Raw genomic sequence first — 17,320 nt, forward strand, 5'->3', positions numbered from 1 at the left:
GACCTCATTAAAATGACCATTTACACTGGTTTCCACATAGACCTCCTGATTCACCAAGGCAGAGACTCTCCGACAAAGCAAGAACAACTGCGTGTGTGTGTGTGTGTGTGTGTGTGTGTGTGTGTGTGTGTGTGTGTGTGTGTGTGTATGTGTGTGAGATGTTTTCTGATAACAGCTGCCAGTCATCAAGTGCTGTCTGTTGGTCAGGAAGTTCTCTATGTACTTTAGCTCATTTAATTCTCACAACAACCCTCTGAGGTAGGTATGATTATTATTCCTGTTTTATAGCCGAGGACACTGACACATGGAGAAGTGAGATAACTTGACCAAGGTCACCAGTCTAATAGACAGAGAGGCAGGGTACACGAGCAGGCAAGTCTGGCTGTGGATGCCACGCTCACCACCACCACTCTCTATTGCCACTTTGACTTTGTGCTGAGGGTACCTCTGTTGCCCACCAGATACCTTTTCCCCTTATGGTGTGTTCTCTTTGCATCCTTTTCTGAAATATGGCCACAGATGCCACCCCAGCTCACTGGATATATTTTTACATCTAGTTTTATGGTGAGGAGGAAATGATCTCACTTCCTCGGTCCTATGTAAATTCGTGGGTATCTATTCTATAGATAGACTGTGGAAGGGGAAAGAGATACATTTAAGCCCCAGATCAGCCAGGACGCAAGTACATCCAGGACACAGAGTGGCACGTTATCTATGTCCTCCTACCACAAATATAAGGGCCAAATGTCCCTTTAGCCAAATATTGATCTGACCAAGACATGCTGGATGAATTGGAGTCTCCCTCCTCACCCATGTAAAAATATCACTACTGTGGCTGCTATGTTGATGGCTAACAGAGCAGAAAATGTTAGGCCCACAGTAATCAGGTTATGTTTACCTTTTCTCCTTACAGAGATATTTCAAGAACCAGGATCCATTCCCTGCCTAGCTATGGCTTAGGAAATCTTAAGAAGCTGCGGGCCAAGTCAACTTACAACCTAAAAAAGCTCCCCAGTCTGGAAGCTTTTGTCACAATCGTGGAGGCCAGCCTCACCTACCCCAGCCACTGCTGCATCTTTGCCAACTGGAGGCGGCAGATGTGAGTCTTCTCGTGTCCGCCCCTGAGCCCCACTCGGGCATTTCTCCAACACAGACCTTGGTCCACAACTTCTACACCTGTGTGGCATGAAGAGGATCCCCTGGCAGAGGCGTCCACGATGAAATCCCTTAGGCATAGTCTAGATCAAAGCTTTAGTGTTCTCTCTGAAAATGGGCTCACAGGAGAGGGCTACCCACATGGTAGGCTACCTACCAAATACTAAATGAGCTAACATGAAAAACACCAAGCAAGCCTGACTCGCAGCTGATGCTTAATAGATATTTGTTCCCTTTTCCCTTTGTCCCGACATGGATTTATCCTTCGAGTTCCAAACTCTGCACCCAATAAGTGTGCCAGGGACCATCAAAGTCAGCCTTGGAAGGGAGAAGCATAAATGCCATAGCAGAGACTGACGCACACGCCCGCAACACATCCCAGCAACTGGAAACCTCGCTAACCCATCTTCAGAGCTTAGCACCTCAGAGGCAGGACTAAGATTGTGACATCTGTTCACTCTGGCTTTCCAGGCTGCTCAGGTTCCAGGAACCCCAGATTACAGAGGGTAATCCAAACAGAGCCAAGTCCTAGTGGGTAACTGGTTAAAAAGTTGAGGTTCTGGAGAGAGTGGAGAGGGAGTACTTTAGAGATTACATGTTCAGGTATTTAAAGGATCCACTGGAGATATAGTTTATTGGGTATCAGGAGTTCTCAAAGCTTTCTGCCTCTCCTAAACTCACTGATAAAATTCACACCACACAGTGGCACTCAATCAGGTGACGCCTCATTCCCACTCTTGTACAGTAGCCCAGCACGAATACAGCTTCTGGGATACTCTTTCACTGCTTAACGCAGTCTCTATTATTCAACCTTAACATGCAGACGTGTCCCCTACTCTAAAGCAAAGTGAAACAACCAAACAGTACACACCCTAAATTAACTAGCAGTCCACACTCAGACCCATTTAAAGGATCTGCAGAAAAGGGGCTGCTCTTCAGAATTAGCATGCATCATTGCGGAACTCTCCAGAATCAGACACTCCTCACAGATTAGCTCAAGGGCCAGGGGATTTCTTCCTAATGACTAGAATTCTTAAGGGCTTGGGCTAAGGCCGCAAGGCCCGCCTCTTTTATATTCCAGGAAGAGATACTCCAGCCAGGTCAAGAAAGATACCCATTTCACTGCCAAAACCCTGGAACTAAATACCCCGCAGGAGAACTCTCAGAGGATGTTAAGACCACTGAAGGAGCTGTCCATCATGCGCTGTCGGCCTCAGCGCCCGCACACCGGAGAAACATATCCTCTTTCACTGTTGCTTAGACTCCCCTTCTTAGTGTAGATGTGGCCTCAGGGCTCTCCTCCCGACTAGAAATCTCCGCATCTGCCTTACATTGTACCGTGACGTGAAGGCTTCCCTGATCCCTCCAGACCACCGGGCTCTCACCCTCTCTAGGTCCCTATTGTAACTTACAACAGGGCTCGTCAGGTGCGGCAAAGGAGAGGCCCACGCCTCTTCTAGGAAGACATGCCAAAACGGGGTGACAAAAATAGCAATGCTGTTTAGTCTTTATGTTTAACAAATTCACAAACCCAAAACAATATGGTTCTGCTATTCAGAAGATAACTGTAGGTGTGGTTAGGTAATGAAATTTGAGTTTAAAGTTGTGTGATGAAATTGTTCCTCCAATCCCCGTTTGGAAATAATGCCTAAGTGTAAAGGTTAGGCCCTCGTGACTGTGACATTTTGGCCAATGGACCTCGTGGACTTTCATGGAAAGACCTTATGAACCATGCCCCTCATCTGTCATTTAACCAGTTATGTCCATACTCAGCTTGCATTGATATTTTGCCCTAGTTTTGTTATGTATTGTATTTAGGCCTTTTCTTCCCGGCTAGAATTTAAACTGATGCACTGTGGCATATTCATTAAGTACTCACATAGGGCCTAGACCTCGACATGAACTCAGTAAGTAACCACATCCTCTCTCTTCCTATTGCTGATACCTGTCAAGTACTCACTGCCAGGCACTGTAATACTTTGCAGCTTTATGTCATTTAATTTTCACAAAGGTAAAAACACCATTTTTATTCCCTTCTCACAAAGGCAGAAACTGAGGCTCAGAGACAGTAAATAACTTGACAAACACCAAACAAACTCAGATCCAAACTCTCTGGTCTGTCTGTCTGTCTCCAAAGCTCAGGCTCTCGGCCACTCTGCCATGCATTTCCCAAGTATCTGTTCATTGATTTATTGGCATCCAAGAGTACTACTTTTTAACCTCACCCCAAACTGAATTCCCAACTCTTTATAATACTTTGCCGAGGTACTGCAGAGGCATGACTTTATTTTCCCTGCTTCCATTTTTCTTTCTATTCTTCTCTAAGAAACATACATTGTTTACCTTTCCCCCACTCATGTCATTGGGTCACTTCTGTTTCAGGAAAGGGAAGCATCGATATTTAAAATATGTTCGTAGCAGTATCAAAAATAAGCATCTTCACCGAAGCCAACATAAGCCCCGGGAAGTGAAGGCTGTGTCCGTCTAGATGGTTAGTCGGATCCGTTTCAGTGAACCGAATCACAGTCTGTTGGCACTAGGTTACTTACTTCCTGTTCCTAGAACTGGGCTGCTGCTAAACCAATGACAGGGTTTAGGAGTTGGGAGTTAGAATAAGAAACAAAGTGATTCTCTTGTCCCCTCTTTGCCCATCTCTGAACTTGCCTCACCTTTCTTGTAAGATCTCTGACTAAACCAAAAGATTTTCTGCACATTTTCAATTACACGTATGTTAACTGTTTAACCTCCTTAGTGTAAACTGTGACTGATGTGAGAAGCTCTATCAGTCTCTAAAACAACAAATGACACATCATCCAGGAGAAAAAAAAAAAAGAGTCCCTTGATCCAAGGGAAAATGACTTTCTGGCAATTCAGTTCACTTTCTGGAGGGGAGAGAAAGGAGAGGGTTCTCACTAACAGCCCCTTCTCCTAGAGATTGATGCGGAAAAGTTCAGTCCGTGTCTGCTGGCACACTTGGCCAGCCCTCATCCTTTAGTACCTAATGGAATCTTTACCTCCTCCATGCCCCAGTCACTCTCTCCATCTTACTGGGGAGGGGGGTCTTTGAAGAGTTTTAACACTCACCTTCCCATTCACTCAAGAGATTATGTTAAGGCCCAAGAGAAATGCAGTCACTTACCATTGCTGTGAGCTTGCCCCTCAGGGAGGGAGGAAGGGAATGGGCTGTGTGTGTGTGTGTACACATGCATTTCCATCCAAAAGAAGACCCAATGTGAAACATTCCCATTCCTTAAGCTTTTGCTTCAAAACAGAATTATTATCCTCTGGCTCTACAGGCACTATCCGCTTGTCTGGATAGAATATTTATCATCTGGCTTTCATTCAAATCCCTTCTGGAAGTGCCTCTATCGTGTTGATGAGGCCTCTTGTACATTGGGGTTTAAAGGGAAAGCTAAGACAGAAATGTGAGCCCAAGAAGAGCCAGTTCCTCAGGGAATGAGCTACAATCTTGGAATAAATTAGGCCCCCTTGCACCTGCATTTGCCCTTCTGGGCACTCACTAGCAAACTACTTAATGTGAGAGAGCCAGGATTACCCTGCAGACGAATACATGCCTGAGGCTTGTTGTGGCCCCTGGGGAGTGAAATAATAAAGAATAGGCCCCTCAGTAACATTTCAGGCAAATTAGCAGACCTCCTGGTAGCCTGAGTACCAAAGAGCCAGGGACAGGGCTGGCTGGGAACCAACTACAGACTCTGACCTCCTAATTGATGTAGATAAAAGAAACTCTTATTTGAGTCAGAGAACAGTCCAGAGCTTCCAGGACTGGAGTTTAGAGTAGAGGAAAGGGGGTATACCCTACTCAGCATATGAAGAGAGAGCTGAATGGAGATGGGGAAGGGTGAGGGTGGAGTTGATATCAGGTCTGTAAATTATTTGCGCTTAACAGCAAAGCTTAGCTAGTCCCAGGCACCTTCCTCCCCACATTGAGGTTGTGGCCAGATGGTTTCCCCAGTGGGCTATCCAACTCTACGAATATATGCACGAGTTGTTCCGTTCATTTACAGTAAGCAGCATTAACCCTTGAGTTTAGCCTCAAGGGCAGGCAAACTGTTAGAAGAAAAAAAAAAACTCTCAGGAAGAAACCCCACTCTCTACCCCGTGTAAAGACAGTGATATATTTGCCATTCTGGATCCAACATACTGACTCTATTCCTTTTTGTATTTTTCTAGCTCTGACCTTCATCCAATTTGCAACAAATCTATCTTAAGGCAAGAAGCTGATGATACGACTCAGGCTAGGGGTCAGAGAGTCTCTTTGGCAGAAGACGACGAGTCCAGCTACGCCAAAGGATTTGACATGATGTACAGTGAATTTGACTATGACTTATGCAGTGAAGTGGTGGACGTGACTTGCTCCCCCGAGCCGGATGCATTCAATCCATGTGAAGATATCATGGGGTATGATATCCTCAGAGTCTTGATATGGCTCATTAACATCCTGGCCATCACTGGGAACACCCTAGTGCTCGTGGTCCTGATCACCAGCCAGTACAAACTCACAGTCCCCCGGTTCCTTATGTGCAATTTGGCCTTTGCCGACCTCTGCATTGGAATCTACCTGCTGCTCATAGCATCAGTTGATATCCACACCAAGAGCCAGTACCACAACTACGCCATTGACTGGCAAACTGGAGCAGGCTGTGATGCTGCCGGCTTTTTCACTGTCTTTGCCAGTGAGCTCTCAGTCTACACTCTGACAGCCATCACGCTGGAAAGATGGCACACCATCACCCATGCCATGCAGCTAGAACACAAAGTACAGCTCCGCCATGCTACCAGCGTCATGCTGGTGGGCTGGATCTTTGCTTTTGCAGCCGCCCTCTTTCCCATCTTTGGCATCAGCAGCTACATGAAGGTGAGCATCTGCCTGCCTATGGATATTGACAGCCACTTGTCACAACTGTATGTTATGTCCCTCCTTGTGTTCAATGTCCTGGCCTTTGTGGTCATCTGTGGCTGCTACACTCACATCTACCTCACAGTGAGAAACCCCAACATTACGTCCTCCTCTAGTGACACCAAGATCGCCAAGCGCATGGCCATGCTCATCTTCACCGACTTCCTCTGCATGGCGCCCATCTCCTTCTTTGCCATCTCTGCCTCCCTCAAGGTGCCCCTCATCACTGTGTCCAAGTCAAAGATCCTCCTGGTCCTGTTCTACCCCATCAACTCCTGTGCCAACCCCTTCCTCTATGCCGTCTTCACCAAGAACTTCCGCAGGGATTTCTTCATTCTGCTGAGCAAGTTTGGCTGCTATGAAATGCAAGCCCAGACCTATAGGACAGAAACCTCATCCACTGCCCACAACTTTCATCCAAGGAATGGCCACTGCCCTCCAGCTCCTAGGGTTACCAATGGTTCCAATTACACACTTATCCCCCTAAGCCATTTAGCCCAGAACTAAAACACACTGTGCAAATGTTTCTGAGTGTTGAATGACAATTAAGTCTTGCCTTTGAAGAATATGCCATGGCATAGCTGATAGAGCACTTCTACGCACTTCATCTAATTTAATCTTCCTGGCACATCCATAAGGTAAATTAGTCAGAAACTATTAACTCCATGTGATTCATTAGGAAGCTGAAGTATTAATAACAACATTAATAATTAAAATAATGTAATGTTACATCACATTTGTTTTATGTTCAAAGTGCTTTTGTTCAGGTCATCTCAGCCGATCCCTATAAAAGTCCTATTAAACAGGTAGAACAGGAATTATTCTTGGAGTTTTATAGATGAGGAAACCAAGACTCAAAGGGTTAAGTGACTTGTTCAAAATTGCTTGGCTTACAAGAGGCAGAGCCAAAATTAAGTGTTCTGACTCCCAGGGAACTTCCAAGAGAGGCAGCACAATATTCATTCATTCATTCATTCACTCAACGAATATCTATTAAGCACCAATGTGATGGCTTTGTAATGTGTCAACTTGAGTAGGCTGAACTACACTTGCCAGAGTTCCCTTTCTTATATGTTTCCCATTAGGGTGGGCCACAGGGATGATTCAGGAAAATAGGAGGGTGGAAGGGAAGCTGCAGCCATTTTTTCACTCACGCTTTGCTGCTCATCTGCTGGTTCAGCTCACTGCTGTGATGCAACAGCTGGGCCTGCAATGGCTCCACCATCCCCTGAAATCTTCTTCAGGTTCTCTGCCTCCTAAGCCAAGTATATGTGTTTAGCTCCATGATGAAGAACCCCAACTTCTGCAGAACACTTTTATCACCAAGGTCAGAAGCCACAATAACAGAAATGGAGCTCACTTTGACCTTGTGGGGTTCCATCTCGTGCTTGTGGTTTGGCTTCAAGCATGCTCATGATCTTCCCTTTATGACTGCCTGCCCTATGGACTTCAAGCTCTAGCATCAGATGTAGAGACAACATCCTTACAGAGACCACTTAACCAATCCCCACAATCATGTAAGCCAATTCCCTGTAACAAATATTTACCCCATATATACCTACATGCATGCATGACTGCTTTTGCTTCTTCAGTCAAACCCTGATAGAAGATACAACCTATATGGCGTGCATATGGATTATAATGTTAAAAACACAGCAGCTTTGGAATCGGAGCTGAGATTTTATTCTTACTCCATGATAAGCCAGGACTCCTCCTCCCTAGGCTCAGTGTCTTCCTCTGTAAATGGGAGTTGATTATAATATCTAACTATTGGGCTTACTATAAGAATTGGAAAAGAAAATGGGTGTAAAGTGCCTGATGCTGTAATAGGCTTGTTGAATGTCAGTTTACTTCTCTCCTCCCAGATCAATGCCTGGACTAGTGACTAGTTCTCCCGACCATGATCTAGAACTCATTCCATCACATCATATTACTCCTGATAAATAACTATACTTCCCCTATCTATTTTCACTTTTGACTCCATCTGGATAATCTGGATCATAGATACCAACCACAAATCCCCATCAAGCACTGTACCATGACTAGCCCACAAAGCTCCGAGTCTCCTCGGAGAGTATCCTCTTTCCATGTCAAAGCCAATCCTTCCTTCTCTTGCCCCATTTCAAAAGTTGGTCCCAAATGCATTAACAGGGCAGTCCTTAGAGGGCTGAAGAAAAAGCAATCATCTCTGCTGATGTGACCTGGCACCATTTTGATCTATTATGAGCATTAGTGAAAAATGGAATAAGTATCGTAGAAATAGTACAGAGCTGAGCTGGTCAGTACAGTAGCCATTAGCCACATGTGGCTACTGAGCACTTGAAATCTGGCAAGCCTGAAATGAGACATGCTATAAGTAAAAGACACACTGGCTTTCAAATACTTAGTGCAAAGAAAAAAGAATTACAGTATCTCGAAAATTTTGATATTGATTACATCTTGGAACAACATTATTTTGGACATACTGAGACAAATATATTTAAAAATTAATTTCATCTATTTTTTTAATATCTTTTAATGAGGCTACTAGAATATTTAAAATTACCTAAGTGCCCAGTAGTGGGATTGCTGGGTCGTATGGTAGTTCTATTTTTAGTTTTTTAAGGAATCTCCATACTGAATGGATAAAGAAGATGTGGCACATATATACAATGGAATATTACTCAGCCATAAAAAGAAACGAAATTGAGTTATTTGTAGTGAGGTGGATGGACCTAGAGTCTGTCATACAGAGTGAAGTAAGCCAGAAAGAGAAAAACAAATACCGTATGCTAACACATATATATGGAATCTAAAAAAAAAAAAAAAAAAGGTTATGAAGAACCTACGGGCAGGACAGGAATAAAGACGCAGACCTAGAGAATGGACTTGAGGACACGGGGACGGGGAAAGGTACGCTGGGACGAAGTGAGAGAGTGGCATGGACTTATATATACTACCAAATGTAAAATAGATAGCTAGTGGGAAGCAGCTACATAGCACAGGGAGATCAGCTTGGTGCTTTGTGACCACCTAGAGGGGTGGGATAGGGAGGGTGGGAGGGAGACGCAAGAGAGAGGAGATATGGGGATATATGTATATGTATAGCTGACTCACTTTGTTATAAAGCAGAAACTAACACACCATTGTAAAGCAATTATACTCCAATAAAAATAAATAAATAAATAAATAAAATAAAATTACCTAAGTGGATCATGTTTGTGGCTCATGTTATATTTCTATTGGAGAGCACAGGTTTAGAGCTATGTGAAAATGAAGCATTTTCATTTAGCTTTTTCCTCCCCAGGTCCCCAGGCCACACTGCCACACTGTTGGGCTCTCCCAACTCCATGTGCAATCATTTTTCTTCCTTGTTTGTGGCCAGAGGGAATGTATTTCTGAATTTGGACTCAAAAGCAAGTAGCAGTTAAATGAAAAACAGGATACAGTGTTAATTATTTCACAACATAGCTGTTGATGAGCCAGTGGTTTAACAGACAGTGGTTCTGAGAGTCAAGAATATGTTCAAAGATAAACTTACACCAGGAGAAGCTCAGAAGACTTTTGTTGCATTACTCTGTCACTACACTTCCTGGTAAGAGAGAAGACTTTTCTCAAGTAAGCAAATATATTTATAGGTAGCTAAATTCAGTGTTTCTAAACCCTTCAGACAAGTCCTAAGGGAAAAACACTTTCTCTGTTTCCTGTATTTGAATGAAAAACAACTGGAGTCCAGTGTATCAGTTACTCTTCCCCCTAAACAGTAACTATACAGGTAACACCTCTAGTCTGCACCTCCCAGAGTGATGCTTCAGTGTAAGTGGTGACCCAGGAAAATAAAAGAAAAAGGAAGGGGGAAAGGGGAAAGAGGGAAGGGAAAATGGAGAAAGGGGGATGGGGAAGGGGGAAAGGGGAAGGAAAAGGAACAGAAAAAGAAAAAAAAAAAAGAGAAGAAACACAACCAAAAGAAATGTCAAAATGTTATCCCAAATTGTTCTTTTTCTAAAACTCTTATTTATAATCCTGAACACCATAAAGAGGGTCAGTATCTCCCAGAGATTTCTTAAAGTACACATGTCTCCAGAGGTGATATTCAAAGTATTAACAACTGGTACAACCCAGGTACTGATCTCAGAATGAACCCTGGCTGTGAGCAATCCATTGGGCCATCCTGATACAAACTGGGTGAATGCCAGCCCTGCATGTTTACCTCCCACCCCCCAACCTCAGCCTGGACCTGCTCCCACGTATCTTTCCTCAAACTTTAACCCACCATAAACTCCTTCAGTCCCATCCTGGCCAGCCTCTCATATCACCTTCCTCCTCAACACCCCCTTCCTCCCGATTCTCCTTCACTGAATCCCAAGAAGCTGTCAGACAGTATAGGATCCTCCTTGGAGGGGTCAGAGCAAAGAAACTGAATGAGTAAATCCAGAAGCTCTTAGGGAACAGAGTGAAATGATGAACTGGGTATACAGATTAATAAACAATTTTTATCTTGCCACATTCAGAAGCAATAATGGGAGGAGGGGTAATGGCACTGGAGACTGTATTTCACCACAGGGCTCCATGTGTTAAATATAAGGTACCCTTCAGACCCTGTTTCTGGAAGGGATACATGGAGGGCGGAATAAAACAAGAGGAAAAGCCCTTCTTGTGCTTGCATCAGCAAGATATAACAGATCATACCAGAAGTGATACTCTGCCTTATTTAGGCCAGCATCATTTAGCATTCATGAGAAAATCAGAAAAACATCACTGAAACTGATTTTTTTATTCTAGTGTGATAGCTGCAAGCTTTGGGTTTATGAAGTATTTCATTTTATTAGGAAAATTTATAGAGACAAGCAAAGAATGAAGTTTCCGATTCTGGATAGCAATCCAGATAGAGAGGGAAGAGAGCATTAGATAAAGAGGACAAATACATAGAAAGTTGTGTGTTTAATATATAACATTAAAGAAACTAACTAAAAGTCAGCACAAAATAAAGCCCAACCATGAGGTCATGCTTTCTGGTTCTCATCAAAATGTATTCATTCAGCTGCAAGCAGCAGAAATTCCAACTAAAAATACCTTAAGTAATGAGGCCAATTATATAAGATGCTCCAGACTTGGATGGGCAGCTTAATGGTCTCAAGGACCTAGGACCTATCCATGTTTTTGCCCCGCCATCCTTGGAGTGTTCGGCCACGCTTCCCTCATGGTACCAAGGTTGCTGTAGCAGTTCCAGACACCACAGGTAGGCATGAACAAATCCAGAAACAAAGAAGAGAGGTCTTTCCTCCATGCACCTTTCTTTTAAAGGGGAGAAATTTTCTCCCCAAAGACCCTCAGCAAACGTTCCTTCCTACCCATTCCTGAAGATTACTAGCCTGGCTGTAAGGGAGGTGGGACAAGGAAGCTCTGCCATATTTAGCCTCTAGGGCAGCAGGATGGCTCTGCCAGCCAGGGCGGCAGAGGAGGAGCTACAGCGGGAGGAATGATGGCAATCTCATCCTCCACCCTGAGTCAATTCAGATCCCCTCCCGTGGGATGAAGACCGTGAGGCTCAAGGTCAGATGCGTATGGCACATTGACCCCTCACATTCTGTGTCCTCATCCCTCTCTCCTCTCTCCCTCCCCCTAGTCCCGCTCCTCCTCCCCACATTAGTCTCTTCTACTCCTCCCTGGAACAAACTTTAAAAGTTTCTCAGATCTGAAAGCAACCGCTAGAGTCAGACATTGCCCAAGAGATGCCCTGTTTGAGGCAAGATGTAGAAAAGAAAAAGGAGAATAGATTAAAGAAAAAAAAAGTAACAAAAGAAACGCACTAGGGCTTCCCTGGTGGCGCAGTGGTTGAGAGTCTGCCTGCCAATGCAGGGGACACGGGTTCGAGCCCTGGTCTGGGAAGATCCCACATGCCGCAGAGCAACTAGGCCCGTGAGCCACAACTACTGAGCCTGCGCGTCTGGAGCCTGTGCTCCGCAACAAGAGAGGCCGCGACAGTGAGAGGCCCGCGTACAGTGATGAAGAGTGGCCCCCACTTGCCGCAACTGGAGAAATCCCTCGCACAGAAATGAAGACCCAGCACAGCCATAAATAGAAATAAATAAAGAAGAAAAAAGAAAGACATCCCTTTAAAAAAAAAAAAAAAAGAAAAGAAAAGAAACGCACTAGGGCAGGAAGAAGGAAGACATGAGGAGGAGGAGAGAGAAAAGGGCAGGACAAGTTAAACAAAGGAGCACTGTTGAAGGGAGCCAGGCCCAGACTGTGTCTCTTTGGGCTAGAACTTGCCCATCTCAGGCTTAAAACGCTTTCAACTTGTTGCAAAGGGTTCAACTCAAAACACTGAATGACCTCAGTCTTAGATCCCAGTAGAAAGGTCCACTAGTCATACCATGGTGTTTAGACTTCCTCAACTCAAAACACTGAATGGCCTCAGTCTTAGATCCCAGTAGAAAGGCCCACTAGTCATACCATGGTGTTTAGACTTCCTCAACTCAAAACACTGAATGGCCTCAGTCTTAGATCCCAGTAGAAAGGCCCACTAGTCATACCATGGTGTTTAGACTTCCCAGGGCCCTATGTAACATGATCTGGATCCCCAACATCTGGTTTAAAGGATTAGTAATAGAAAAATATTGCTAAAGGTCTTCAAGGCCTCCTCACTTCAGACATCCGTATAAGGACAGCTTGATCTTCTTCAGGACCCCAGGTCTTCATAATATTCTATTCTCTCCAATAGCATTACCCACAGCCTCTGAGTGTTCTATTCTGGGATAGAAAAGTCTCAAAAATGCACTAAATCCCAAAGTCTGTAAGAGCACTATTTGTGTGCTCTTGCTTCCTTTTCTTCTATTTTCTTTACAACACAGGGTTCCTTGAATCTTGACGCATTCTTCATAAACAAATACAAAAAGAGAATATCATAAAAATCATCTTCTTTTTAGTGATATTTTCCACATAATAAGATGCAAAGAGCATTTTTGGCTCTGCATTTAGAGAACTTTCAGGCAATTTTTCCCCCATGTATCATTAGCTAGGGTCATTTAAACTTCCATGTATTAATGAGGTGCATAAAGATGAGGCTTGGGTAAAGAAGGTTTTAAATTGTTTCATAAACAGCATAAGCTGTACCACAGGGTTCCTGTCTCCCAAAAATCAATCTACCAAATGGAGTTATATGTTTCTGTTTTCCTTTAGGTGGGGGAGAGAAAGAGGAAGAGAAGGAAGGAGAGGAAGGAAGAAAACTTGAAAAATACCAATAAGAATACACTGACTCTGTCTATAAAGTGATGGGAATCCTTCATAGGCCACATCCCTGCAGAAATCCTGACAAAATTCTCCTCTCCATTTATTCCAAATATAGCATGAGCTGCTTCCAGCCCAGGCTCCCCAATGCCACAGTCTAAGGTACTGCTTCCAGGAAACAGCCCTGGAAGAGCCCCATCCACCTTAAGCTAACAGAACATTGGCTGTGGATCAGTCAGGCTGGTGTGTTAATCCCTCTTTCCTAGGACGTCTGGAGTGCTTAAGGCAGCTTAGTTTGCTATGTATTTCAGTGAACAGCTTTAGATCAAAATTCAAGAGCCAATTTACTTGTGGGAGGGAATCTAATCGAAAGACATAATGGTTAGCATTTGGAATTGTGTAAATATTTGCTGTCGGGATAAATTACATCACTGGTGGCTACCTCCAGAAACCAAAAACTCTGAAGAAGCCCACACAGTTCTGTTTTCCATTCATTCATTCATTCATTCAAAGAATATTTACTGAGTGCTTAGTGTAAGCCAGAATTTTCCAGTCACTGGAAGAACAGTGGTAAATAATCAAACAAAAATTCTGCCCTCATGGAGTTTACATTCTAGGAGAGGGAACAAAGGACATACAAGCTAAATAAGTAAAATGTACTGAATGCTGGACAGTGGTAAGTGCCCAGGACAAAGCACCAATCAAGGAAGCAGGATATGATATAAACTGTCAGGGAATAATTAAAGGCCTCCCTGAAAAGGTGACTTTTGACTAAAAACAGGAAGGAAGTGGAAAGTGAGACGTGTAAATACTGAGGGATGGTTAGTCCAGGCAGAGGGAAGAGCAAGCACAAAAGCCCTCCAGCTAGGATAAGCTCGTTGAGTTCTAGAAAAATAAGGTCAGTGTGGCTGGAGCAGAGAAAAGGGGGTGGGAAAGAGTAGTGAGGGACAAGGACAAAAAATACAGGGAGCCAGGTCATTGTGATAGCTTTACTTCTGAAAAGGTGAAGGTGAAGTGGCAGGAAAGTATTGGAAAGGTTGTAGTAAGTATTTATTGAGCTGTTGTGCGTGGATGGCCTGGCCTAGCCTTCCTTGAACACTAGGAGATCTTGAATTCAGCCACTTTCATTTCCTTTAACAGTTTGCTCCACCTCATCCTCCTTGGGCCCCCATCCTTCTGGTTTCCCCAGCCCACACTTTACATCCTCCACTACTGTCTCTCCATCCTCCCTGCTACAAAGCTGCTCTCCTGCAGAGCTGTCATTTTGTAAAGGAGATGATAAATGGTTCACATCACAGTGATAATACTCTCTTAAATTTCAGTAAGTTTTACACATTCTAGAAGACATTGACTTTCATTGGCTCATTAGATCCCCAAAACATTTCTGTGAGGTAGGAAGTATTCTTTTGTTATAAAAAGAAGAAATCACCATTCAGAGGTTTGGACATACTAAGGGAAGGCAGAGTAAGACTAGAATTCCAGTCTCCTGCTCTCCCCTTCCTAGAATTACTTAAAAGTAGAGATATTGGAAACACCAGTCTCAGCATGAAATGAAGGGCAGTAGCCTAAATCAGACACTTCCGGCAGCAGGACCGGACCAACAGCTAACCAGCGACCACATTCTCTCACAGCTGGTGTTCACAGGTCACAGTGAAGCCTTGATGGTGTGAATTTAATCCAATGAACAAGGAAAATAGAATCACAAAGCAAAGCCCAGCACTCAAGTAGGATTTTTAGTAATTCCCTGTACAACATTTCTCCTCCTGACCCCAAGCACAGGACCCCCCTGACTGGCAGGCAGCTGAGCTCAGCAAAAGCCAGAAGGAAAAACAATGAAGTCCATGAAGTGTACTCTAACCCAGGAAAGCCCTAACTCATGGGCCAAACTTGGCTGTGGGCCGAGGTAGTTAAGAAGGAATTTGAAAACTAAATTATTTCCTCAAGAAGGGAATAATCTTTAAGTGTATTTTTGTTCATCCCTAAAAGAGTCATTGTTTAAAGAGAATAAGACCACTCCATGGCCTGGGCCCTTTTCTTTGCCACAATCAGTCATTTCACAACAAAGCAATATGAGAACAGAAGTGCCCTTAGATCTGGGCAACTAGGTCCCTGCCCTGGACACCACTCTGGCCTCCTGCAGTCATGCCCCACCGAGAGCCAAGGAGTCTAGGAGTCCACAAGGCCAAGGGAACATGACCACCCAAGCCTACACTGAATGTGCTGATACTTAGGGCCCCCAAACCTCCTGCCCAAATTGGTGAACCACACCCCCAGTGTGCATACCACAAGGCCTGAGGATCACAGTTCATAGGGTGTTGATGGAGCTCAGAGGCACAGGCTGGGGTGACCCCAGGCTGGATGGAATCAGGATGGGAGGAGAAGGGAGGAGCTAGAGGCCAATACCGCCACTGGCACCCTTACCTGAATACTGCAGATGTTAATGATGGGTCTGCATGAAGAAATGGAGATGGACTGATGCCCCCCATCCTTACTACTGAGAAAACTACTGAAGGTTTTCAAGGCTTTTTTTCCCCCTAGATAAAATATTTTTTATTTTTAGACAAGCATTTTAACACAAAAATTCTTTAATATACAAACTACAATCACAACAGCTTCCACATAGTAATGGAGGGATTGGGTGTAATGGGAATCTTGGCAAAGGGAAGGAAGGTTTTCAGCATCCCTACTATTTCCTTTGCCTACAATCACTCTGTGGCCTGTGAGAGCCTGAGGTCTCACATCTGTGAGGGCAGATCAAGCATATAATCAATCCACAAAAAAAGTTGCAAAAATTCAAGATAGAAATTTTATCAAATATATTTGCTGACCACAATTATATGAAACTAGAAATCAGTAACAGGAGAAAAGCTAGAAAGTTCACAAATACACTGAAGTTAAACAAAAATGCTCCTGAACATCCAATGGATTAAAGAAGAAATCAAAAGGGAAATAAAGAAATATCTTGAGGCAAATGAAAATGGAAATTCAACATACCAACACTTATGAGATGCAGCAAAAGCAGTTACAAGAGGAAAGTTTATAGTGATAAATGCCTATATTAAGAAAAAAGAAAGCTCTCAAACAACCTAACTTTATACCTCAAGGAACTGAAAAAGGAAGAACTAACCCAAAGTTAGCAGAAGGAAGGAACTAAAGACCAGAGCAGATAAGTGAAAGACAGAACAGGAAAATAATAGAAAAGATAAACAAAACTAAAAGTTGGCTCTTTGAAAATTGACAAACCTTTAGCTAGACTAAGCAACAAAAAAAAAAAAAAAGAGGACCCAAATAAATAAAATTACAACTGAAAGAGGAGACATTACAATTGATACCACAGAAAGACAAAGGATAATGAGACTATTATGAACAATTATACATCAACAAATAGGACAACCCAGAAGAAATAGATTAAATTACTAAAAACATACAACCACCAGACTGAATCATGATGAAATAAAAAATCTGAACAGACCAATAAGAAGATTGAATCAGTAATCAAAAACATCTCAACAAAGAGAAGCCCAGAACTAGATGGTTTTACTGGTGAATTATACCAAACGTTTAAAGAAGAATCATTACCATACTTCTCAAACTCTTCCAAAAAGCTGAACACTCCCAAACTCATCTTATGAGGCCAGCATTAGTCTGATACAAAGCCAGATAATGACACTACAAGAAACAAAAACTAAAGACCAATATCCTTTATGAATGTAGATGCAAAAATTCTTAGTAAAATTCTAACAAACTGAATTCAACAGCATATTAAAAGGATCATATACCATGATCAAGTGGTACTCATCCCTGGGATGCAAGGATGGTTCAACATACATAAATCAATAAATGTAGTACATAATATGAATAGATTGAAGAATAAAACTCATGATCATCTCAATAGATGCATTTAACAGAACTGAACATCCATTCATGATAAAAATGCTCAACAAATTGAGTATAGAAGGAACATACATCAACATAATAAAGGTTATATATGACAAGCCCACAGCTAACATCATACTCAATGGTGAAAAGTTGAAA

At 43.1% G+C, this 17,320-nt stretch overlaps 2 protein-coding genes across 3 annotated transcripts in view; one reads left to right on the forward strand and one right to left on the reverse strand.

Annotated features, from left to right (window-relative positions):
* Window positions 1–16,704, forward strand: part of LOC309644203 (follicle-stimulating hormone receptor) — a 47,437-nt gene extending 30,733 nt beyond the window's left edge. For both annotated transcript variants that reach the window (XM_082427835.1, XM_082427834.1), the window contains one exon: window positions 914–16,704. In XM_082427835.1, the coding sequence (XP_082283961.1) occupies window positions 5,477–6,583 (1,107 nt within the window). In that variant the 5' untranslated portion in view covers window positions 914–5,476 and the 3' untranslated portion in view covers window positions 6,584–16,704. The remainder of the gene's footprint in view (window positions 1–913) is intronic.
* The window catches only part of LOC309644244 (uncharacterized protein), a 766,088-nt gene that overhangs the window by 594,932 nt on the left and 153,836 nt on the right, over window positions 1–17,320 (reverse strand). The gene's annotated exons all lie outside the window — the stretch shown is intronic.

The sequence above is a fragment of the Balaenoptera physalus genome (assembly GCF_965194825.1).
Source record: "Balaenoptera physalus genome assembly, chromosome: 15".
Taxonomy (NCBI): Eukaryota; Metazoa; Chordata; class Mammalia; order Artiodactyla; family Balaenopteridae; genus Balaenoptera; species Balaenoptera physalus.